The sequence below is a fragment of the Nestor notabilis genome, unplaced genomic scaffold, assembly GCF_000696875.1.
Source record: "Nestor notabilis isolate BGI_N333 unplaced genomic scaffold, ASM69687v1 scaffold23476, whole genome shotgun sequence".
Classification (NCBI taxonomy): domain Eukaryota; kingdom Metazoa; phylum Chordata; class Aves; order Psittaciformes; family Psittacidae; genus Nestor; species Nestor notabilis.
Window position 1 is genome coordinate 31,259 of NW_009933646.1, and position 27,112 is coordinate 58,370.

Genomic DNA, 27,112 nt, shown 5'->3' on the forward strand with positions numbered 1-27,112 from the left:
ATGCTACCAAACATCTGTCCAGCTTCACCCCATTTATGGCTTGCTCAGCAGCGAGATCTCTGCATTTTTCAGTTCCAGATCCCTTTTCCTTTATGTCTCTTGTCCAGTCATTATCTGGCCCTTTAAACATCCAGAACATCCTACGCAAGAAGTTTCACCAGTCACCCACAAAACATACAAAACCACATTTCCTGCTGCTTGATTCTGAACCTGCAGACCAGTTCTGACCTTTTCTGACACCTCCCAGTCCTTCTATTGGAAGAGACATTGAACAGTTGCTGCCTAAACACATTCTACAAACTATCACCACATCTTCCTCTTAGTCACCTCTTCTTCAGAGGTTGAAAGGTAAGTAGATAATATTAATTGTTCCTTGTAGGAAAATTGTCCCTACATCTGATGATCCTTCTTGTGACTCTGAGCCTCGTAGTTCTTCTGCAACTTTGAGAAGAGGGAAAGTAAGAAAAGCAAAAAACTCAACCAGAATTCCACATAGTGTTTAAGATATGGATGCATGATAGATGTATACATTAAGTAGATTCGATCTCCATTCCTTTATTAGAAGTCAGGGAGTTATTAGAAAATAATTCCGGTGTAGCTGGGCTACAACAACTGCATATTTGAAAACAGTATCATGAAGGGATTACAGAAACCTGTATAATTAAGATCACACAGATATTTAAATGAAGGCTGGTACATGAACATAACAGCATTGATAACACCAGCTTTCAGAGAACGATACAAATGGTATTCTTTAAAAAATAAATTCACTTCCTATTTCACAAACATAATAGCATGGACAAATCTGTTGATTGACATGTACTTCATGGGTGTGCTTGGCCACAAAACAGACATAAGTGGAAAAAAAAAGTGTATCTCTGTGTTTTAATAGCAGCTCATGGGTCAATGAATTATAATCTTTAAATAAAGAAAACAAAAAATGAACATAGAATCATAGAATAGTTAGGGTTGGAAAGGACCTCAAGATCATCTAGTTCCAACCCCCCTGCCATGGGCAGGAACGACTCACCCTAGACCATGTTGCCCAAGGCTCTCTCCAAGCTGGCCTTGAACACCGCCAGGGTTGGAGCATTCACAACTTCCTTGGGCAACCCATTCCAGTGCCTCACCACCCTCACTGTGAAGAACTTCTTCCTTATATCTAATCTAAACTTCTGTTCAAGTTTAAATCCATTACCCCTTGTCCTACCACTGCAGTCCCTGATGAAGAGTCCCTCTCCAACATCCTTATAGGCCCCCTTCAGATACGTGTTACCCACTGTAACAATGCCAGAAAAAAGAAAAACCCAAACTTGCATTGTATCTGTCTTTTAAGGTTGTCTTCTTTCCACTCAATTTTTCTTTAATTACTATTATTTTCTCCAAGTATACTTAAGATTTTTTTTTTAAGTCAACTGTTGGACAGGAAGAAAATTTGATAAATTTCAAGCTGTATTTGCTCCATTTTATTCTCATAACTGTGAAGCTCAGAGATTATACCTTTCAGTAGATGCAGAATGGGGAAAGTGTGCCCTTTTTTTTGTTCTTCCTCCCCAATAAAGCATTTTTTTCAAGATTTGTCCACACTGCTCATATCAGAGGATTAAGAATTTTACCAGGAAAGAAGAGAATAAAAGTGAAAAAAACCAAGACTAAATAGAATGAAGACGTCTAAGCAACTTGTGGTATACTTTTGTTTACACTGGGGTTTTTTATTTCAATTATCATCCATCTGTAAAAGTCACTTCTGCAAGCATAGGTAGTCTTTACTTGAATCAATGATACACATTTAACCTTTTCTTGTAAAGTTTACTCATCAAAAATGGTCAGACCATTTTATTTTAAAAACCATCTTCAGACTAGAAAATGATTTAGCATATCAGCATTCAAAACAAGGGTGTCAGTTTAAAGAATGCATCGTTGTCATCTATCAAACTAGCAATACCGAAGCAGTCACCAAATGGTATAAATCATTTCCACCGTAAGAATGTCAGTACAGTGACCTCCCTCATGGAATATTCAGAATACAAAGGTGTACAGAGGAATTTCACTCCTCCTTAGACAGCGGGACAAAAAACATAAAGCCCTAGAACAGTGATTCACTTCATCTGCCCCTCCTAGAAGAGTACTATAATTAGGAGGCTAAATCCACACCCTCAACTAAAGAAACACCAGCACTTAAGAAATACTGTCAAGTTTATAAACTTCTATTCACATACCCAAACTCTGTAATGAAGCAAATGCTAATCCTTCTGCTTTTAAGTTTATGAAATTATAGTACCATAAATAGAATCTTTGATATAAAACAATCACAAAGAATGAAATATCATTTGCTGTACAAAAGCACTCAGCCACATTGCATCCAATTTAGGGTACAAGTCAAGGAATGATACCAGCAAACCTAAGGGAGGAATCAGGCTGAAGAGTAGGACAAATACCTATATTTTTAGTGATGCTAAAAACAGTCATCATGAGATTTCTAAGGATTTTCAGTGATCAATATTAGAGCTTCATACAAGCTTATGCTATGTAAGCTTAGAGTTTACTCAGAATATCTAGCCCCTGGCTCTACCATTTGGAGAAAGGCAGGCATGAGCAGTGTGCTCTATAGCCATTCCAAAGCTCTTCCCTGGTTTGAGTACAGACGTCACTCTAACCGCTCATCTGTGTTACTGTGTGAGAAGCTACTCATGTTTTCTGTATTTGAGAGAACGATGAAAAGGTACTCAGGCTTTGTCCTTGGTGCAAGGTGGGAAGAATTACCACTGTGAGTGAAAGCAACATGCAGACTCTACAAGCTTGCCCAGCCCTACAGGAAAAGAACCGAGCGTAGGCAAGAAGAGAGAAGCATCAATACTCTAATAACAGTTCCTCTGCTAATCTCCATCTATCCTTCTTACTATCTACATGTAAGCTAATGAAAATGTTCTCAGTGAGAGAGATAGCTACTCTTCAAAGCCTCCCAAGGAAGCCTTGGAAGCTACTTTTCAAAGCTTCCTATCTGTCTAAGTTTAGGCACTTCAAACACAGTAAAATATTTTAATGAATTTGTGATATGTCCTGACTGCAGGAAACAAAACAGAAGAGGCTTAAAGTATCTAACAAGAAAATGCAAACAGGTGTTTCCAACATGAAAAAGCCAAGCAATACACCTAGACAGAGAAGTGATAGACAGTTTCCATGTGTTATTCAGTACTGTAAATTCAAAGAACTAGTTTTCAAGAAACCTGTAATACTGATGCTACTTCTGGTCAGAACATAGCCAAACTATTCAACCAATCCTAGCAGCATAAATTACATGAACCCCCTCACACTTTATAACAAACTGGCAGAAATTATTAGAAATCGATGAGGACTGAATGCCAAATTACTTCTAAAACAGAGCCATTAGCCTCAAAAGCTGAAGACTACAACCAAATCCTAGTTGTGGTTGTGTACAGCAGGTAATCGTCAAAATACTGAGCAACAGTCTTAATCCATGAGAAACCCTTCAGTTTAATGTTTTCCTCCAGGCTACCTGACGGTTCTTCTGCCCCCAACATTCACAAGGAAATCAAAATCAGGAGGTGTCTTAAACTACTTAAACTTGTCAGCTAAATTTACAAAACAAAATGGCTTTTACTATGCTTGAACAATGTTGAATTGATTCAAGTACATTTTTGTGGCACATCCCCAATTAATTCAAACCAGTTTTTACAGAGCAACTGAGTTGTTAAGATGGTCACAAGGCACAAAATGTTTGTACAGCTCAAGTATTAATAACCATATTCCAATTGTCATGTTGCCTATAATTAAGAGAATCAGACACCTAAATCTGAGGTTTGATATATTTAACCTTCCTGCCATAGCAAAACTCCGCCACATTCAGCCAGATTGTAACATAAATGATTAACACTACATCAACATTTTGAACCTGGAAGACAAGTCCCACACTCAGTAACACTGTAGAAGGACTCAAGTTCTGAGTTTAATCCTTGTTCTCGAGTAGGATAGTAAATGATACAAAAACGTGTAGCTCCTAGATATGAAAGCACACACTTTAGACCTCTCCAAATACAATCCTGGTAGGTCACTACACTTTTTATCGTGGGACAATGGACTAAAGGGAAAACCACAAATAAAAGAACCCTCTTTTGAAGCAGAGGGGGGATTTGACTGTGTAGTGCTCTGGGACATTCTCCTGGATACAAAACAGCCGAAAAACAGCACTACAGATACTCTGAAATGAAAGAAGACTAAGCAGCAGGGAAACAAAAAAACACCCAAACCCTTGAATTTCAACCTCACAGTAAGTAAATGGGTAAGTCACGAAACAAATGTGAAGAAAAGGCAAGACTGCTCTATAACTAGAAAAAGAATATGAACCCATCTCGTTAAAATTATATGCAAGGAAAAGAAAAATTATGTCTGAAAAAAAGCAAAGCAGTATCTGATAAAACTGAGTGTTTTACAAAGGAGAGGCCCAGATAATTTACACACAAGAAGCTTCAAGGAAGTAACTGAGGAGCTCTCAGAAACACAAATGTTGGTTTTTAAATAATCTTAAGAAACTCTAAACATCAAAGGACAATCCACATTAATATGCAGTATTTTTAAAAATGTAAAAGGGGAGATTCAGTAACTCTAGAATGATTAGCTTGGCATGAATCCTGAACAAAATAATATGATGGTAATGGGAAAAAAGGGAAGCTAAAAATATCCTGTCAGCCAAGCAAAGGTCAGGAGAGGAGAGAGCTGACTGAAGCTCCAGCTCCCACAAGGAGCTGCTCTGAAAAACCTTTTTCCTTCTTTATGGGATAGCTAAAGGGGACCTAAATCAAATTAACACGAAGTCTCAGCAGAGAGAGGACTGTAACTCATAATTTTACTCAAAACTCAAGAGCTGCTCTGCTGGAAAGCAAAGCATGCAGAACAAAGGAGCAAAACACAAGCATCCTTCATAGCAGAGGAGTATCTTGGCAAATTCACCTCAGAAATCGGATCTCTCAAATCCTCAGCAGAAGTGAGACTTGATTGAAGCTGACATCGAAAGACGGGTGGCAGAAGGATTAGTGGCAGGGAAATACGGATACGAAAGTGCTGCCAAGAATAAAACCAAGCAAAATAGGAAAAAAAAAAAAAAAAAAAAAAAAAATTGTAAAGAAAGAAACGGAAGAAAAGAACAAAAGAAAATACAAGCTATGGAATAGTGTAAAAGAAGAAACCAAAGAATTGGAAAGTTTCCAGACAGCATAGAGATGATCATCTCTCAATGTTTAAAGCAAGCCTTTCATTCCCAAATAAAAGAGGAAAGAAATTTAATAATCCAGGCTAGGGAGGGGGTGTGTGTGAATGCATGAGTGCAAAGTATATACTGCTCCAGCTCAAATAAAATAAATCCAAAACATCAAATAGAATAAAACACTCTGCACTGAAGTGGCACATTCTCAAAAGGGCTGAAGTTTTTCAGTCTACTTTAGAAATAAATTATACTGACTTCAACACCTATCCCAGCTTATTTTAAAGAAAAAGAAGGCTTTGGATGAAGTAGACCTTTTCCTAGGGCAGCAAATATTTCTTTCCAAATTCTTCCCATCAAAGTCAACATCAGTTCATACTGGACCATGAATTAAAATTCTTATTAAACTGAACACAATGCAGAGCTGCTCAGAGCTATTGCCTTAATCTGACATAGATAAAAATAGACGTAATTTTAAGGTAGAATAATAGGCTATTAAGCCTGAAAAAAAACCCCCAAACTTATATATCAGGGAGAAGAAAGAAATAAGAAGCCTTTCAGTTAGGCGAAAGGAGAATAGGTGGGAGAAAATCCTGACATGTGCTTTTTAGTTTCATGATTCTTCTCCACAACACTGATTTGTGACAAGCACCACATATTGCTCACTTTACCAGAACGCATTCAAGAATTTTCCACATGCAAAGGCAAGGAGGATGCTAACATCCCTCTCAGCTGGAAGCTCAGAAAGCATTTCTGTATCATAGAAAAATCTTTAGAGTAACACTAGGAGTTATTTAAGAATCAAGATATCGAGGGATGGAAATATGTGAATTATGTAGAACAGCATTCAAACTAAACAGAGCTTCTGTTAATATGGCTAAGTTGGAGGAAACAAAAGAGGAAACAAAAAAAAATTACAATGTACACTTAGCCAACCAAAAAGTAACCCGGGTTTTAATTTTCTCACTTTGCAAGGTTAAAGGTGTCTAAATAATACATTTCTTGTTATAGGAAGCAATACTCAATGGATTATTTAAAAATACCAAACAAATAACAAAACTACAATGAAAAACCACAGAGGAAGACAAGAGATAAATGGAATTAAATTCTAAAACAAAAAAGGCAGCATTTTTAAGATACAGGTTCCTAGAGAGCAAGGTATATCAACAACACTCTCAACACTGAAGCATTCAGTGGCCTTGTAGAAGACAGGAGGTTTCAGACAGAATTGTGCAGTGACTTCTAAGACTGAAAAAATCCAAGAAAAAAAATGAAAGGACTCTATGGAGAAGCCTTTCCATGACCACACTCCGGGGCAGGCAACATGGCAATGACAATTTGGCAAATGCCCGTTCCTTTCGTCTTCAAGGGCAGATTGGTGGACAATTCTGAACAGAACTGATCTGACACCTACCAAGCTCAACTGTCCCCTAGTTCCTCATTCCTGAGGGGAAAAAAAAAAAATAAAAAATAGAGATTCTTAATAACTTTATGAAGAAAGGCGTTATTTTAAAGTTGGAGGAGAGATTGAGAGAAGGGAACTTCACTGAGGTCACACATGGGGCTCCTCGCCAAGTCCAGATACTTGTGTGCCAAAAAAGACGACCATTCCCAAAGCTCTTGAGAACAACAGGATCTGAAAGATATTTATGAGACTACACCTATCCTGTTGCACACAGCACATACTCCAAAGTGACGTGTTTGTTATCTTCAATACCTTAGTAAATCATGTTGCCCAACAGCCATGGGAGTGACCTGCTTACCTATATATACACATAAATTTAAGTTTGCATGTGGATGTGAAGAATGTAAGAATAAAAACCAAAAAGTATTTTTGTACAGTAAAAAAAAATAAAAATCCCCCAAAACAGTCTACAATGCATTAAGAGTAAAATACACCAAAAAGTAGCGAGTTTTACAAGAAGTAATGAAAGTTAAAGGTAAACTTGAGACAGCAAAGCAGAACCAACTTTAAATAAACAAAATAATTACCTAAAAGATAATTGGGTATACAGTCCTGAGACAAAAATGTAAGGAAAAACAGATCTATGGCAAGGACAAGCTATTACTAGCTCAAGAGCAAAGGGATGCTTGAGTTAATTTTGTATAAGGATAAAGATAAATCCTAAAAGCAAACTAGAGAATATGTATCTTAAGGATGTATCTATCCCTACTTCAAGCAGAAATGGAAGGTGGAATTTGTGTGTAGCTCCACTGGATGACAGATACTATCAAAAAAAATAAAACAAGCTGAAAGCAAATTAGCCATGAAACTTTATATATACCACTACTAATTTACAAATTCATTTTAACGCCTACACCAGCAGGCTTTTAAAGAAATAACTATCCCGTCCAATAAAAAGGAAACAAAGATGGCCCCCACCCAAAGAGAAAAGATGATTGTGCTCGTCAAAGACCACTGGCTACTGGCACAAACCTCAAGGTCAGCAGGGATTTACTGTAGTTAAACAAATCGCACATAGCAGAAAAACCCCACAAAACCAAACCAACCTCGATATCCTGCATAGAGCAAAACCCAAAACTTAAGTATCTTATTTTTTCTTGAGGTATAAAAAAAAGTTTTAATGAAATGGAATACTTGTTTTAGGAAAAGGAAATTTTGCAGAGTAAGATGAAAACTTGCTTTTCTTCTTTTGTATTGGGAACTTAGAACTTCTGAACTAAGAACTAAGCAGGAGCATCCTGCTACTGCTGCTGTTTGCCCTGTGAACCCTCTGATGGTGCATTTAGGTAAAACCCATTTACCAAAGGCTAACTTCTAACATACACGATTTTAATAGAGGAAGGGATAAATAGGATGACTAATCAAGTGAAGGCTTAGAAAAGAGACTTCGAGCAATGGAATGATAAAACACATATGGAAGATAAACTACTCACTTTACACAGAGATCTTCTTTGTAAAGTACTTTTATCTTTTCTAAGTTACTTGTGAGGTAGTACTTACCTCCAGCTAGGACCTAAAACGTGTCTAACAGTTACGCATCATGATAAAGATTATATGGAGAGGTGGTGGCTCCTTTTTATTTATGAAGCAGTCATACCCAAAGCTCCCAGGCTGCTGGACAGAGGTGTCCAGATACCATAACACTTGTGGCAAGTATTTTGAATTCAGTTTGGCAGAGTGAAGAATTATGCTCTTCTTATTAGCTGTTCAATTACTAAAATATGAAGGGCTTATCTGCCACCTACACTGAAAATGTGAAATAGAATACAAGGCATACTATACCATTTGACTCATAGCATACTTGAGGTTGGAAGGGACCTCTGGAGCGTCCAACGCCTCTGCTCACAGCAGGGTCAACTACAGCAAGTTGCTCAGGATTGTGTCCAGTCAGGTTTTGTGCATCTCCAAAGATGTGGAGATGCACAGTGGTTCAGGGCTGCCTGTTCCAGCATTCAATCACCCTTACAGTAAAAAAACATTATGTTTAAATGGAATTGCCTGTTGACGCCCGTCCTTCCATTGTGCACCACTGAGAAGAGAGCCTGACTCCATTCCTACTCCTTTCTGTCCAGGTATTTATACTCATTACTGAAATCCCCCCCAACCTTCTTAGTGACAAAAATCCCAGCTCTCCCCACTTCTCCTTGTATGACTGACACTGCAATCACCTCTAATTGCCAAACTGTACACAGGACTGGGAAAAATTGTCAGTAATATGGACTCAGTTCTTGTATTACATAGCACAGAATTCATCAGCTGGAAAGCCGGAGACTAGTCACATACAGATGACGAGGCATAAAAAAACCCTTGTGCATGTACATATACACGTCATTACATAGAAAGATAGAAAGTAGATGTGACTCACCTTGTAATAATTACTGCATTTATTTTTTTAAACCTATAACAACTCAAACTTGTACAAATTCAGTATATTTTCAGTATCTGGGAAATAGTTACTTAAAAAACAAACAAAAAAAAATCAACTTTAAGCCACTGAGAATGTTTTTATACAAGCTGAGCTTTACCAAGTTAAGCTTCACCTGTACTTAATGGATACTTAGAATGATACTTAGTACGACTTTAAATCCTTCAAGCTACTATGAAATAAGTACTTCTCGACTCAAATTTGGGCTGCAGGGTATTAGCACAGGACACGACTAAACGCCCTAAAAATCTGTTCCAAATAAAAATAAAGGAGACATGTTGAATAGTCCTGTCAGTTATCAAGGTTTTTGAACATTTTTGTAGCTCATATTCACCAGACTTGAAGCACAACATGGCATTAGGGCATCTTACCTGCGTGGTTCTTAACAGTCATAATCCCATAAAGGTTTTGAAGATAATTGTCTATAGATTATTATACTCAGAACATCAAGGAGGAAAGAATGCAGGCTGCATTTTCAGGATGAAGTTATTACACAATCTGACTTCCTGCTCCAGGACAATAACCTCATCTCTTGAATTTCTCAAAACTCAGATGTCAAAACTAGATACAGCAAACTATCGGTAATCTCAGAGCTGCAACGAGCAGCAAGATCGGTTCTAAAACCATAGGAAACAGCCAGTAAGGTCATTGCAATTATCAGACCAATGATCTAGTAAAAAATTTTAAAACTAAATAAACCTGAGGATGCATTACTAAAGGAACATTGAAGGTAAAGCAGGGAGCAGATATTCCTAGAAAGAGGAAGCCACAGTAATACTGGAGTGGCTGGAAAACAAACTATACAATCTAAATGAAAACAAATTTAAGAGATGACTTGATTAGTACGAGTATCTACTTTGTACTTTGGAAGTGAAGGGTGCAGGTGTCAGTATCACAAACACGATGGAAGTCAAAAGTTATACAAATTCAGTTTTTAGATCACAAATTTCCTGTAAGCTAAACAACAGACCACATAAGGTACAGATTCGTCATAAGCAATATGATTTGGGGGGTTTTATACCAGTTTGTGAAAAAAGGAAAGTGCATATATGCTATGTAAGACAGAGGGTGAAGTTGCAAGACTGCCTCTTTTATGTAAAGTTGGGAAGAGATTAAATTGACCAGCTTGTGGCTCTCAAGTTGTGAAGTCCAGCTCCCACACTAGGACATGCTACAATCCACAGTGGAAATGTGCTTGTGGAGGGACAGTAGAATAAACAGAACCAACAGCACTGGGAGAAAGTAAGCTCATAAGGACTGATGACAGAAGGATGCCAGAGAGGGACTTTTCATCAGGTACTGTAGTGATAGGACAAGGGGTAATGGGTTCAAGCTTAGACAGGGGAAGTTCAGGTTAGATAAAAAGAAGAAGTTCTTTACAGTGAGGGTGGTGAGGCACTGGAATGGGTTGCCCACGGAAGTTGTGAATGCTCCAACCCTGGCAGTGTTCAAGGCCAAGTTGGACAGAGCCTTGGGCAACATGGTCTAGGGTGAGGCGTTTCTGCCCATGGCAGGGGGGTTGGAACTAGATGATCTTGAGGTCCTTCCCAAGCCTAACCATTCTATGATTCTATAACCATTCTATGACATCACCTTCAGCATTGGCATCAGATCATCCTGCATGCCAGAAACAGCTCTATCCCAAAAGAAAGCACTAGGACCCTCCAGAGGCAATTGTCATCTCCTCTCTGCAAACCAGATCTTCCACTTGGAGGTATGGTACAACTTTTACAGCTGCAATTCATGTGAATTGTGTGATGTGTAGGATGGGAGGGGGAGTATTTTATTTGGTCTGGCCAGAATACAGCTTCTATGTAACCATTTTTGAGAGACAAACACCCCTCCAAAGGATGGAGGTAAAGAAGGACAGAGATATTGCAAATTAAGAGTTGTGGGGTTTTTTTTAAAGTTTACACCCACATTTTAATAGATCTTTCCTTAACAGAAAAAATACAAGACAGAAAAATAAATCAAGAGGTTTTATATTAAAATTATGCCCTGATTTTTAACAGTTGAGGTCATCATTATTATTTATCCAGACAGGAAAGCAGTGGTATTAAAAATACCACTTACTGGAGAACGGTAACATTACTTGCAACATCATCACTGAGGGCTTGAGCTACAAACACCTTATAGCAGACCAAAACCTAGCTTTTCCTGTTAGCAGAACTGCTGCTTTCTTCTCTTAAAAGCTAAAATTTTATTTAAACACTTCAAATATCCATAATAAACTTCTTCTCTGCAACACAAGCACCAGTGGGCAATCTTTACCATAATACATAATAACCTTAAATAAAGGAAATTTACATTTTACTCAAGACTGTCCATCACTGTTCAGCTTCTAAAAGGGCCATAACCCCTTAAGCAGATTTTAGGTTTGATATATTTAAACCAGTACAGGAAGAACGAAAACAATTTTGATAGCATCTAGACCATATTTTATGAAAAGAATATGGAATTAGAAACAAATTCAAGAGATATTTTAAAGAAGAACCAAAAAGGATAATACATTGCCCCTACATGTGAAGCCAAGTCCTATTTCTGAGTGTTCCAAGACAAGTTCTGAATACCTTTTCCTCTAAAAGTATTTATTGATTTTATTTTAACTTACGTAATCAGCTTAATAAGACTGGTTAAAAATTAAAGCATTCCAAGTCACAGGGGGCACTGGTTTCTACACAGGCTCCAATAATGTGAAACATCAACTGTACCACAGAAGAACAGATTTAATCAATTTATTAGTACAGTGACAAAAAAAAATAATTAAAATACCATAAGATAACTGAGTTTTAGTATTTTTTTTTATCTTTCCCTTGAAGAAAAAAAAAAATTACCTCTACAGAAAAGATCTTAAGATCAAGTCCACATAATTTCATCTTCTCTGGAAAATGCTGGAAAACATTCAAATACGGAATATGACCTTCAACAACAAACCTGCATTAAAAAAAAAAAAATTAAGTCCAAAACAAAATAGTATTTAGTATGACAAATGCATAATTTATTCTAGAATTAATATACACATCAACTTCTGATTTGAAGTAACATTGCTATTGCACTGCTTAAGCAATTTTATCTGAAGCAACACACCCCTAAATGTTCCATCAATCAAAAACCAGCTCAATCATTTAACAGGCCTTTAAGTTCAAGCTTGGATATGACTGACAAATGGCAATGTTATGGCAGAAAGCTTACGATCAATGCGCTTACATTGAGTTTGCTCTGCACATTCTTCAGCTACTGCATTTCTGAAACTGCCTTAAGCCTCCTCTGAATGGCATGGAATTTTTTTTTTTTTTTTCCAAAATTCTAAAGCTTTAAGCAAATTTTACTTTTAAAACACACACTTTCTCCTGGAGGAGCTTGAGGGGGAAGGAAAGTAATCGAATGATGAGCAGATATGCAGAACTGAAATCCCATTAATTACATTTGTATTCTAACTTTTTTAAAGCATTATTTTGTGTATGAATAGAAACTATTTTCTATACTAATAAATACAAAATTATTATTTTCTATTTTCATCTAAATAAAGCTTTTTTTTTGTTAAAAACTGGTTGGCAGTGTTATTTAGGATTTTTTTTTACTTTTTCATATATATATGAAGACTTAACAATAGGTACCAATAAAAAGCCACCACCACACCAAACCCCTGCTCTCATCTAGCATCTTAGCTGACATTCACACCAGGCAAAGCAAGCACCGAACACCCATGAATCCTCACAAGGGAACCAATGCTACTGTCATTCCAGATTAAAGCAGATTAATGGTCTCCCACAGAGCTAAACTAGAACTGCCTCCTGCCTCTTCTCCAAGACAATCTTGATAGAAGAGGATATTAAACTTGAATAACTTAACATTCAAACAGAGAAACCCCTGTTCTTTAAATCATATTAGAGATTTGATAACTATTTTGTCTCCTGTTGGCTGTGTTCCCTGTGCATTATCACCCTGATCTTGCTACATATATTAGTCACTTCTTGGGCCTAAGAAATCTGCAAGTCTCTTCTGGGTTCCGGCAGTGCTTGCAAGGCTAGGGTCTGCAACTGCTCCCAATGCAGGGCAGTACCTAAACACTTCAATTACTAGCTAGATCCAATCCCACACACTGAAACACCAAGTTTCATGAAGCACAGCAACCTGCCACTTCCATTCAAAATTCATCCTAAGGTCCTTTCCAACCCAAACCATTCTATGATTCTATCATTCTTCACAGACAGAGCAGCCACTCTTGAGGAGGATTCACCTCCCTCCCGAGGCCATAGCAAACCACAAGCTCACCTTCCCTCTCCCAGTGCAGTGCCCCCATCACCACTTGTTGCATGTTATGTTGTCTATTGAAGTTGACTAAAATTCTATTAAAAGGCCACAAACTTTACAATTACATGCACATTTTTTAAACATTAACTGAATTTTCACTTTAATTAGAAAATTGAATTCAAACCAGATTCAAATGAAAAGTGTATTTCTTAATCAAAACTCTCTCTCTTATTTAGAATTAACCCATCATTTATAATGACTTCTGAAAAATAACAGCAATCTGAAAAATCACATTGCCTGATACATTTATTCTGAAGCTCTATGTGTTGGTCTCTTAAATGAAGTGGTAAAAGTCATTGCACAATCCTTTCTAATCAAATTGTGTGGTGTTAACAAAATTTCAGTAGCTTTCCTCAACCAGGGTAAATAGCATTTCCCCACCCTGAGTGGAGATGTGCACTGGTCCACACACTCGGTGAGGTTATCATCCAGACCCAGCACTGGTTGCTTGTCCTTGCCATCCCATCTGATCTGCCAAGCAGCTTGCATGTCAATTCCTTAGCTAATTTTAGTCAAGGTCATACACACTAAATTGAAGAACTTCAACTTGAGGTATGGTTTCACAAAATGCCCTGAGCTGTCCTAAAAGCGCAACACAACTAGTAGTACTGCCCTCCTTCTCATCTGGCTGTGTGCTCCTATTGTTCGTCATCCTCTTCCACAAATGTAACAACAGCAAGACTACCCATTACCCTACTGCCAAAAATAGGAGTTTCTTTAACATCACCTGACCAACTGAGGAGGCTCACAGATGGCTCCAACAAGTGCAAGAGTTGGCAGAGGGAAGGGAATGCATCACACAGGAGGAGGAAAGAAGAAAGGGAAGCGAGACCTTCCTCTTTCAGCAAGAGTGACCCATTACAGGCTCAGCTGATGATAAGCTTTGGCTGACACGTGTTAAGGTGCAATCACACAATTAGCTGTCAGATCTGAAGAGCTGGTACCAAGACACAGCAAGCTGCAACCTCCTGAGCCAGCACAGTAGCAGCTGGAAGAGGACAAACAATCAGGACCTTCCTTCGGGTGTGGTGTAGTGGTGATTGCAACTGAACCACCCTAACAGCTTGCTGCCTCTGAGATGGGAAATCCCACCCGCCAGTCCTCTGCCTCACACTCCTCCCTGCTGACAAAAGCACTTGTGTGACTTCTCAGACAGAGGATTAGATTGAGAACTAGTCTTGTTTTCCAGGGTTTGATTCCAACCAGACAGATTTCCAAACTCAGCTGACTGCAGCAGCATTACTGCCAGCACAAAGCAGAAAGGGATTGCAATGAACCAAATTAACGTGCACTAAAATGTCTCGTGAAATTTTATTTTGCACTATTAGTTTTCTCCAGATCTACTTCTTTCAACTAATATACCATAAACAAGATGAATGCTGGTACCCATGGCAAGAGAAAGAGCAGGGATGTTTATGCAGGACCACAGTAACAGAAACTTCAATCATCTTAAACTGATGCTGGAACCACATCCTTACACTGCAAGAGACAATAGCAGTGTCCATCTAAATGTTGTGGGTTGTTGTTTTTTTTTGTTTAAAAAAAAGGTTTTCACTAACTTGGCTGTACTAATTCAAAGCACTGCAATTATTTAAAAAATAATGACATCTTTCCCAGCTTGAAATCACTGTCTCCATACAAAATAATGCTATTCTGTCGCAGGTTGAGAGTTGTTTTTACATTCTAAAAATACATGAAACAGTGTAAATACCCTGTTACGAATACAGTGTGCTGATGATTCAGGTTTTTAACACTCACTCCAAAAGTCCAGATTTGGAATAGCACTTCAGAACAGTTTCTTCTTCCAAATCTTTCATTTAACAGGCAGACAATCAAAACACTTGCAAGCCTATGCTCTACCAGTGAAGTGCTTGGAAACCTGAGTGGCAGATACAGTACACAGTTTGTGTTCCTTTAATTACAGCAGCAGTACACTAAGGACCAAGTATGAAAAAAATCCCAGGTCCTCTGCATGCTACAAGGAAATGATGCATCTGTTAAAGCCACAAAGTAATGCCACAAACCGATTACAAGTTTAGTCTTGCCAGCACACCTAGGTATAACCTCATTTGAAAAGCATTAGTTCTCAGAATCTCAAAGTCTAGCATCTTGAAACTTCTCCCACAAGCCAGCAATTTTATTAATTAGATAAATAATCTACAGTGTATGGAGTATTGTGAGACTATTCACAGTGAAAAAGGATTTAATGTGTTGCATAGACTTGAGTAGCAGGTTGTTAAAAATGTTATTTTTAAACTGAAATGTCCCTGTCAGAGGAAGTAATCGTAGTGTTTTTCTGCTAAGTGTGTCAAGTAGCAAGGAGGAGTGTATTTTTGGTGTTGTAAATCCTTTAAAAGCTGGCAGATTGCCCTACCATAGTGCCTAAGCATGTATCACAAGGGAGGAGCAGTAGTCAGCTGACTTCAGGGTACCGAGAAAACCAAACTAAGGAAAAAACAAGGCAGAACTTTAAGCCCAACTGTAATTCAGGTGGTTTAAATTAGGAAAAAAAAAAAAGATTAAAAAAAAAAAGCCTACACAGATTTAAAAGCTAATGCTGAATACTTAATGTTTTCTCTGCATAGTTTTCATCTCTGGTCTGTCACTATTTTCATCTGTGTATCTTAATGCATGAAAAAATGTCTGATTTTTTAAAGTTAAATATTCATAACTTTGCAAACAAGTATTTTATCATGGTTCATGCAATTTAAAATTCTTTTCTCTTTTTCACGAAGCTTGTGAAAGAGACCTTAAGGGTAGGGAGGGAAGCATGATAATGTAATTACGGTCTTATATAACTATCGTATCATGGTAAAACTTTGCAATACAAATTATATTCTTTTAAACATCACTTTCTGCATTTAATCCAGTTCCTATGTTCAGTGCATTTAAAGTCACTGAATCATTTTGATTTATCCACTTTCAAGAGTATTGCACCCACAAATTTTATCTAATGAAATGATACCTTCTCATTCAAATCATCTTATTTCAATTTCCAATTACTAGTTTCTGATTATGCCTTTCTGTGCTATTTTTGGTACTTGATTGTTTTTTCCTCTCATTTTCCAGCTCTTTTTACTGTTTTCATGTTTCCCCTAAATCCTTTCAAGCAAATATGCTCATCTCTTGAGGATCTTAGTACAAAGGATGTTCTCCACGTTCTGAATTATTTCCCTAGATCTTTTCTGCAGTTGCCAGTTTTTAAAGTGCCAAATACCACATTATACCATTCAGATACAAACAACACAATCTGCCTTTCCTCTAAATAGTTGACTTTGGCAGCTGATTTTTGTTGGTTGTTTTTTTTTTTCAAACCAGACTATCATCCTAAAACAGAAACTTGTGAGGATGTATTTGCTTCATATGACGCCGCATTCTTTAGTGACACAGTTTCCAAGATAAAGTAACCAAATAATAGATATATAATAATTTATTTTTCTCCCCAAACAGGATGGGCTAAGCAATAATTCTTTATTATGAACCATTTTGTCCATCCCAGTAATAGTAATTTACTACTTGGATTTTTTGCCATATTACAAACATTTTATCAGACAGGATTTATATATTTAGTTTTTAAATCAGTGGCAAAAATACAGAGTATGCTATGGTTGTTCTGACTCCTCCGGAATTTCCTTAGGAAGACAGTAGTCAGTCATACATTTTGTTGTTGAAAACTACTTTTGAGTTCTACTGGTTTTTAACCTACTCAATAAATACTTCTGTATGGCAGGGTGCTAGTTGGAATTTTGAATACTGTGGCATTTTGCTGAAAATTTAACAAGTCTCTTTTTATCTACTTATGCAGATATGATATTGTGCAATTCTGGTCAACGAAGGCAACAGCCAGCCCCTAACGTTAAGTCAAAGGGTGAAACACTGTTCTGCATAGAAATAAATTCACTAGTATTAAGTACTGTACTTGAGCACATACAAACCTCCCCTTTTAAAAGTACTTGCAGAATAGCATTCTTCAAAACCCACCCTCGTTGGAAAGCTTGTACAAAGGTAGGAAACTGATGCTGGAAGTTGGCACTTCAAGGGGAGAGAGGCCACAATGGAGTATCAGGCTCTGGTGTACACTTTCCTTGCATTCATCACACTTTCAGCAGCAGTATGAGTTATATGCACCACAGGTGGGGGATGATGTACTCATTGCCTTGCCTTTTAGCTCACAGCTTATATATTTCAAAAATAAAAATTAAAGAACTGAACTGAATTTTTAATCAGTTTTTCATTTATCTTGCCTGAGTTTTCAATTTGATTTGCCAACATACAGTCACTTGAGTCTTTCTGTTCCTTAAATTTTGGCAAAGTAACGTTTTTCTCACCATCTTTTTAGAAATACATACTATTTCAGCACTTGTTAAAAAGGAGTATCAGTATACAAAAGGTCTTGCAAGGAAAATCTAAGAATTCCTGAATTTAACCTATTTGGGCTTGATTTAAAATATTTATGGCTAACAAGAAAAGCTGATGAAGAATTTTTCATTCTTTAAGTAAATAAGGAGTGTGTTCACAGCCTTGTTGTAGGGGGGAGAAGGGAACTGCATTGTCAGCAACAGTTTGGCGGTCTCCACTTAGCATCAAACCCTATTATTAGAACATTTTATTTCTACTACATTAAAAGGTGTGTTATTCTGAACTCTAATAATTACAGATTAAAAGATATGAAGACAGAAAAGGACTTCCTATATTAATTTCTGTGCCCAAGCTCCACTGCATGAAGTTACTTAGGTACCTTTCAGATCACTACATGCTAGTGCTATCGTTTGTACGATGCCACTGATGTAAGCCCTGGAGAATGTTTACTCATTTAATTCTGCCATGCTGACAACAGCACATATAGTGCTGGTGAATCTTAAATTTTGAGGGAGAAGGAGAAAAACCTTCTTTAGCTCCAAACCCTTCTCCCTTACAGCTCTTTGATATTCATTGCAATCAACAGAGGACAATGTTCTCCAAAAGCAGCTATGTGAATTGTTATGTCAATGAAAAAACAACTAAATGCAGAGAACTTCTCACTATTACTGAGCAAATTGAGAAATAGTACAGATCTAATTTTTTAAATTATATTTATAAAAAAATACAGCAAATATTTCACTAGAGACTGTTCATACCTTAAGAGATCAGATAATGTCATTGGTTCTCTCAGCCAGAGTAATGCCATGTAACAGAACGAAAGGGTCATTGGCATTGTCATCCTCAGTTTCTCCTTTTGGTTCTTCTTTAAATACAAGCTACCATCAACTGATCCAGAGCACGCAGAGGTGCTTTCTTGGGTTTATGTTAAAAAGAAAAGGAAAAAAAAAAAAAGGAATTGATATGATGTACATGTATTCATGGTATACAGAAAACAAGATACAAGGCACATACAAGGACCCTTGTTCAGCAAACTAGTAACATTTTGAAATCACTGCTTTGAGTAGTGGGTAGTTTGTGCACTTTTCTACTAAACAACTTAACTCTATTTGTCTACCACAATATGAGATGACACCCTGTTTCATAAACCACTATTCACTTGACTCAGACACTGGATTACATGAAGAGGCAAAACTCCCTCTGGTACCCATCAAAACAGACCTTTTTTGCAGAGCTACACTTAAACCTGGAGTTCTAGAAGGACATTAACCTACACAACATATAACTAACAGTACGTATGAGCTGGAAATACTATTTTCCCTTTGAGCAATAAGGGAACAGTGGGGAAACAAGGGAAAATTTTATGTACTTAAATCAATACCTCAGAGTTAGTGATTAAAGCACAGAGTTTTAAACTTCAGCCCAGTCAGGACTTTAACAAGAGAATTATTTACATTGCAGAAATTTTACTGAGGTTAAGGTGTGTATCCATCTGCTATAGAATCCCTAACTGTGGAAATGTAGATATTCTTTTAAAAAAACGTATCTAAATTCAGTGAAAAAGAAACACCATCAGAACAAAAATGTAGCAAATGGTGAAGAGGGTTGAAAAAAAAAAACCCCAGCCAACCAACAACAAAACCTCCCTATTTCATTACTGGTATGAATCACTAAAAATTAAGAGAAGCAGCAAGAAGAAATTTAATTTCATAGAGTGATTTGTGAGTTGGAAACCTCTTCAGCAGTGAAACCTGGGAGTTGGGGGAAGAAGTAAGAATAAAAAAGAAAAGCCTCTCTTCCCTACAGCATCACCCAGCCAGGACGAAGGAAAATGAATTTAAAGCACACCAGCACAAAACATCAGCATTGATTCTGTAGAGATTTCCTCACTGTTTCCCCACAGACCGTTCACCTGTTCAGACAGGAACAGCGAGGGCTGGATCTACAGCTCCCCGGCTGGGAGCTGCAGAGACATGGCAAGCAGCCTGCAAAAAACAGCTTAAGACTTCGGAGAGGTTGGCAGCTCCGTGGTCATGCTGGCAGGTGACAACCAAGCCCATAAGGAGCCAGTGGTCAGCGGCAGAGGTCCAGCGCCCACCGACATGCAGCATGCAGTCACGGCAAACACTGCGATCCTGAGCCAGAACTGGTCTTTGATGCCACCTACCGGCTCCTAAAACGGCGGCCAGTAGCGCTATGGACATAGCAACAGGTTAGAAGAACCAGTGCAGGCGTACAACTTGTACAGACTAAGACAAGGACTAGATGAGAGCACCTTATGAGGTCTATCACGTAGGTGCGTCAGAGAACAAAAGGAAGAACATCAGTTAATCCTTTTAGTCAACAGTTTCACCTTTTACACGGATACTTTGTGCTTAAAGGCAGCTTCACTGCTGAAGCTTCATTATTAATTTCACATTCAACTCAATTTAAAATAATCCTCATTATATTTGTGGCCTTAATGATGGAACACAATTTCCTTTTATTTCTTCCAGATTATGCAAGGCATGACAACACACAGTCACACACATCTAATAATTTAAGAGTTTAATAGGCTTCTCTAGCAACATCTCAGTGCTACACTCAGAATTTGCTATTACCCTACCGAAAAATAACAAAAAAATCTTGCTAGCTGGACAAGCCTCTTAGGAGGAAAAAAGGGTGTTGAGGTTTCCAGTCTATAGCAATACCAGCTCAGTAGAAACAGCACAGAAAAGGAAACTTACGGATCTTCACAAGAATTTATAATTGACTAGAACACATTTAGTATTACTTGTGTTAAATTTGAATATACAAAACACTTTCTATGTTTGTTTGATTTCACCAAAATGTACTTTTAGCGTTATCGAATGTGCAGAACTCTTAATTCATTTCAAGTGCTTTTATTGGTATGACTACTTAACAGCTGAATCCAACCTCTGAAACAACAGACCAAGAACACATTAAATTATGGCCTTTCTTAACACTGTCCAGCGATCCTGAAGTGCTAAACAGCATAACTAGAAACGGCACAAGCACCAAGGGAGAAAGGAGTCCCTCTAGGCATCTAAAAGGTAAGAAAACTCAATGGAATATTTTCACTAGAAATTTTTCACTCAATTCTTTCCTCTTTATGTAATACTCGTGTAAAACCCAAGATCTGCTACGTCTACATACAGTGACTCTTTATCTGGAAATTGTGTTCTTCTAATATATAAGGCTGAGAGGTGCTTGCATTATATTCACAAAAATTTGTGTCACCATTTTCTCACTTCTTTCCCCGTTTGGATATTGAAAAGTTTATTAATTTCATTTGCTGCAGATCATGTTTCTTACCCTATTACTGTTTCTGGCCTTTACAAATGAAGAGAATATTAAACAAGAAGATCGCAGTCTTCTGAGGGTAGACAGGCAGTATCATAGAAGAACAGAAATGGGACATAAAGAGGATAGATGGTAAGTAACAGGGGAAAAACAAACACTGAAACAGACAAAGAAGAAAAAGGCAAGCAAAGAATAAAGCAAAAAAGAAAAACCATCAGAAGTTTAAAAAGCAAACAAAAGCTTTCAAATGGGCCTTCAAATGTATTTCCAGTATCAGACATTGTAGTTTTGTCTGGCATTACACTTGCCCAGTAGTACCAAAAACCCCACACTTTCTAGAACACTTTTTAATTAAAAGTGTTTAGCATTCTATAAATATTTTCAAGTTGATACTGTGAACAGAAAAGAGAAACTGACAAAATAGAAGGGGTTATAAGGAAAGTAGAAAAAATAAAGTAGTAAAAAGTCAAGGTCCCATCCAGAGGGACCTTGACACGCTTGTGAGGTGGGCCAGTGCCAACCTCATGAAGTTCAACCAAGTGCAAGGTCCTACACCTGGGTTGGCACAACCCCAGGCACAGCTGCAGGCTGGGTGGAGAAGAAATTCAGAGCAGCCCTGCGGAGAAGGACTTGGGGGTGTTGGTTGATGAGGAGCTTGACATGAGCCAGCTTCAGTGTGCGCTTGTAGGCCAGAAACCAACCGTATCCTGGGCTGCATCAAAAGAAGCATGACCAGCAGGTCAAAGGAGGTGACCCTACCCCTTGCCTCTGATCTTGTGAGACCTCACTTGGAGTATTGTGTACAGTTCTGGTGTCCTCAACATAAAAAGGACATGGAGCTGCTGGAGCAAGTCCAGAGGAGGCCACGAGGATGATAAGAGAACTGGAGCACCTCCCGTATGAAGACAGGCTGAGAAAGTTGGGGCTGTTCAGCCTAGAGAAGAGAAGGCTGAATGGAGACCTCATAGCAGCCTTTCAGTATCTGAAGGGGGCCTACAAGGATGTTGGGGAGGGACTCTTCATTAGGGACTGTAACGACAGGACAAGGAGTAATGAGTTTAAACTAAACCAGGGGATGTTCAGGTTAGATATAAGGAAGAAGTTCTTTACTGTTCAGGGTGATGAGGCACTGGAATGGGTTGCCCAAAGAAGTCGTAAATGCTCCATCCCTGGCAGTGCTCAAGGCCAGGTTGCACAGAGCCTTGGGTAACTTGGTCTAGTGTGAGGCGTCCCTACTCATGGCAGGGGGGTTGGAACTAGATGATCTTAAGGCCCTTTCCAACCCAAACCATTCTTTGATTCTATGAATGTAGAGATAGAAGACACAGAAGTACCAAAACATACTGTAAGGCAAAAATTAGGAAGCTAAATATATCTATGGGGTAGAAGAAAAAATCCCAACCAAGCAACAAATAAACAAAAAACCCCAAACAACCCCCCCTCAAGAACCAAATAATGTTTTTTTAACATCAAAGACATGACTGACAAAGCTGCTATGTTTGTGAACATCTAGCTTTGCAAATAGCAATTTTTTTCCCACTGCAAACAGGAGTCATGGCACAAACTTGTTATAAAATAGAACTTCCTCCTGCATTTCCCATTGTATTTCCAGGTCCTGTTCAACTTTCATCTCCTTGGGTGGGCTTTGGGAGGAGGCAAAGTCTTCTATTTCTGGTAGAATACAAAGTACTCTAGTGGCAAACAGGACTGAAAACTCTACCATTTCCAACCAGTTCCTCCAATTCATTCTACATGAATATATTTTATATCTATTTATTTCTATTAAAAAACTATATGAAAATTGTTTCCAGATAGTTGTGTTCCTTGCTCCTACCTGAGACCTTGCTAGTTGACGAGGCAAAGCTGTTATCGGTCTGCAGTTCCCCCTCACTTTCAGAGAGGGACAGCAACTGAAGAAAGCTAGGTCTCTCTGGATCACTGTCCACATCAGTACTGCTATCACATACCTGGGGTTTGTAAATAAGTCATTGTATTATTGTCAGTTATCGTTTCAATCTGAAGAAACCAAGTAAAACATGATAGATGCAAGTTCAACGGTAAATGAAGTTTACACTCCAACAGCTCACATTTTTACTTTTTCTATGGATCGGCAGTATGGAAAGAAACCCTGCAAAAAAACCCTTATTTTTAAAGGATTTCTCAAGATAAAAAGATTTCTAGTGATGACATTACATTTCTGTCTGGTACAGTGACCAAAAAGTTGGCAGTACATAGAATCAGAGCTTCATGAAGCACGTGACTTCAAGAAAGCAGACAGGAAAGGATGGTAGCTGATGATACATTTTGTGTTGTATCTTCTGCTCTACCTACTGACTCTCTGTCAAGACAATGCAGTATTTTTAAATAAGCAGTTTTCCATACTCAGACAAGTATCTGTCTCTCAAAAACCCAAAAAAGCCAAACCAAACCTAACAACAAATGGGCATATGGAACCCTGTTTAGAAGACATCCTTCATACTGAAGTGACATGAATGGCAGCTAGATATGTAGCTTGAGCAAACAAGGATTCTGTTGTTGATTTCAAAAAGATACCAAATGTCATGGGATTTGAGCTTTTCACTTACTGATAATGCTTTGACAGTTTCCCCAGCTGGTCGGATGCAGTATGCCTGTTTGCTTTTCTGAAGGTAACACCTCCAAAAATTGCACAGAACTTCATCCTGATAAATACAAATGGATAGTGATTAATACAAAGTTTACAAGGTCCTTGATTGCTGAGAGAACAGAGCATAATTTCTAACTCAGAGATCTGGATAATGTTCCAGTTTTAATTTTATAACTGTCATTTATAAACTATGTTTTAAAATTGCCAGAGAAGCAAAGTTTGTTTTCATATGCTCAACGTTTTTAAACAGGGAGTTGTTCCATTTACTTTAAAAACTACAGTCTTTTAAAATTACACCTCCTGTAACACACACCCAGCGTGTACAACTCACACTGGCACCTACATACCTTCATTTGTGGACATACTCCTAATGCTTCTAAAGCATCAGCTTGTTTCTTGAGTACAAGCTGAAAGCCTTCACAAACATACCATTCACAGCCTCCATCTAAGTTAAAAATTAAAAAAAAAAAAAAAGAAAAAAGAAAAAAGTTTCATTTTTATTGTTTGTAATGTTTTGTGGGTCTTTTTAACCTTATGCACATTTGGTTCTACTTAATATTCTGTTATCTTGGTATCAGGACAGAAACGTATCTCTCTATTTAATAACTTATTTCAGATCCTAGAGTATAGATCAGCCACACTGACTACACTCCATTAACTCCCATTTATTCCCAGTCTTAATCAAGAAGAAAAGCTACTGAACAAGCACTGTTCTCCACACATTTCCCAAGAACAACATATTTCACTGTAACCTCTAGTGTGGCATTTGCAACCAAGTGGAGAGTGGTTAAGTGACCAGTTTTAAAGTAACTGAGAACCTGTCATTAAAGTGAAATACAACTTCTTTCCCATCCCTGGGCACAGAAAGCTGGAACACATTACAGTGGTGAGTCAGGAAAAAATACAACCAATATCACCACAGTCTTCACCATTCTCTCCCACCCAATCATACACATTTAAATGAAAGAAACCTTTTCAGATATTCTGAGCTTCTAGCACAACATGAATTTCATAAGGGGCAGGCCTGCTCCAATCTATCCACTCTTCCCTTGGACTGCATTACATTTACTTTTCATCCTTACCTCTCTATATTTACAACTCTTTTTCTACAGGCTTTTGTTTTTAGAGAATTTCTCTGCATTTCTCAACTTCCTTTTCGTTCCTTCCGTGCCTCTTTTTCATTATTTTTTCTTCCAATCATGCCTTGCATCTCACCATCTTAGAAGTTAACTACCCAAAGGTTCTGCTCTGCTTTAATGATGTTGGCTTTAACTGTTAACCACAGATACAGCTGACTCCTATAAATGCATGAAAATAAGGTGCCACAGCATAATGTAACTGCGCCCACAGAAAGGAGTGTGTGAAGCTAAGGATTTCTTTCTTAAAAAGCTTGGGGGATGGCTAATGAAATGGTGCACAGCTCAGACTTCAGCAGTAATACAGGATAAAGACAAGTGGAGGTGTTATGGCTGTTCTGCTTTTCACTCTTCACTTACGCACAATTGTTCTTCTCAAATGAATGTAGTAACCCACTGTCACCACAGCAGAGGGAAGATAGATCAGCATATCAGAGACAAAGATAACCCAGCGCTTCATTTAGCACTGCAATGCATTTTTGCTTTTTGAAAGTGGCCACAACAGTAAAACATCTACCCAGCCACCACAGGACACATCCAGCTCCAGCAGCAGCCTTACCATAACTTATCCTTATGGCATATATCATCATACATAATGACTACTATTCTTCTGAATCATTGAAAGTATAGAAATTACTCTGGATAGAAGATGTAATATTGCTTTAGCTATTGTAACTACATGAAATCTTTTCCATGTAGGTTTGTGTACAGGTTACAGGGCCAAGTACCTGTACTACAAGCCAGACTAATAGACATTCTCAGAGCTGGACCACCGTCACATCTCACTTATGATGACAGACAACTTTTCTGGTTTTGTGATAGCCATCACAAGGAAGGAACAAAGGGATGACCACATCTGAATGCATACCAACATTATCTTTTCTGAGTATTGGCTTCCACACATCAAAGTGACAATAAGAAACATAGAGCTGTTGTATAAAAAAAACCCAACAAAATCCACCATCAGGCTCACAGAGGTCACTTGTGGCTCATGAAGTCACCAAAATGTGACCACTGAAGGTTGTGACAGCATCTTGGGTTTGTATTTCGTTCCCGCTCTTACAGTCTCTCCTAGCTGCCTGCTCTTGGTCACCATCAAAGACATAATGGTCTAGGTGAACCCTGGCTGAGCAGCCACTCTTACATAAAATACAGAGATAAATTCATACATACCAGTTTCTTCCTGCTTTCTTGAACCTTTGGAGATTGTCTGGACTCTTGTGTTAGTAGTAAAATCAGTGTTTACAACTTCTCTATTTCTCTGCAAAACAGGACTATACCTTAGCAAGAAAAAAAAAAACAACCCAGGCCTAACTTGCGTAGATTCTGAAACATCATAAAACATAATGGAGGAACTTGTCCAAATTTCCTAAAGTAAAGGGAGACAGAACATTCTGAGCTTCTCATTCAGAAACTGCAAAAATAGAGAATTACTATCCTAGACATATAGGGGTTTGCCTACCCTGGTACTGTACTGAAGTGCAGCAGTACCCAGGCAATACACCCAAGGCACCTAGACAGCATGCTGGCACTATGGCTACAGCAACACAGCACCTGAAGATGGCTCATTTTAAATTTTGTGATTTCAAGGAAGATTAGTTTTAAACAGTGTCAAGTAAAGCACAAAAAGGAATAATTGCAATACTGCTTTCAACTTCTAATGCCAAGGAGAAAAATCTAACATTTTCTTAATATAAAACTGAGAAGCAATCAAAATAAACTTTTTTCAAGACCAGTAGTTTGTGGTTTTTACCTCAGTAACATTGTGGCAAGATCTGCAATAAAATCCACCTCCATCAGTGAGACCCCAGTTCACTTCTGAACACTGGGCACAGCGTTCTTTAAAATCTCTCTAAAACGGAAAAACACGAACTGTTTCACATGTGTTTAAGTAAAACAAATGGTGTTATTACTAGGATACTGCACAGCTTTGGAGATTATTCATACAGAATATATACGCCCTTTGTGTTAGCTCTGGTTGATAACAAGTAATCATAGCATTTGCTATCAGTCATAGATAACTGCGAACAAATAATTTTATACTGGCATCTGCTCTTGTGCATGGAAGCATTACAACAAGGGGAGTAACAATCACACCTAGCACACACATGACATGGCTTGAAAAAAGCCACCCCTCTGAAACGGAAGCAAAAAAGTAGAGAGCGGGGCATGAAAGGGAAAACACATTTCTACAGCTGTGAGGAAACGCAAGCGGTGAAGAAAGCCTGCACAAGCGGGTGAGGAGACACGCCGGGAGAGACTTCAG

At 38.1% G+C, this 27,112-nt stretch overlaps 1 protein-coding gene across 1 annotated transcript in view; it reads right to left on the bottom strand.

Annotated features, from left to right (window-relative positions):
- TAF1B (TATA box binding protein (TBP)-associated factor, RNA polymerase I, B, 63kDa) overlaps nt 1–26,698 on the bottom strand; it is a gene marked incomplete at both ends in the record, with an annotated part of 49,879 nt that extends 23,181 nt beyond the window's left edge. The window contains 7 exons of the mRNA XM_010016987.1: nt 11,943–12,042; nt 18,540–18,696; nt 22,919–23,051; nt 23,670–23,765; nt 24,058–24,155; nt 26,020–26,107; nt 26,600–26,698. Of these exons, the coding sequence (XP_010015289.1) occupies nt 11,943–12,042; nt 18,540–18,696; nt 22,919–23,051; nt 23,670–23,765; nt 24,058–24,155; nt 26,020–26,107; nt 26,600–26,698 (771 nt within the window). The remainder of the gene's footprint in view (nt 1–11,942; nt 12,043–18,539; nt 18,697–22,918; nt 23,052–23,669; nt 23,766–24,057; nt 24,156–26,019; nt 26,108–26,599) is intronic.
- Between the last annotated feature and the right edge of the window lie 414 nt (nt 26,699–27,112).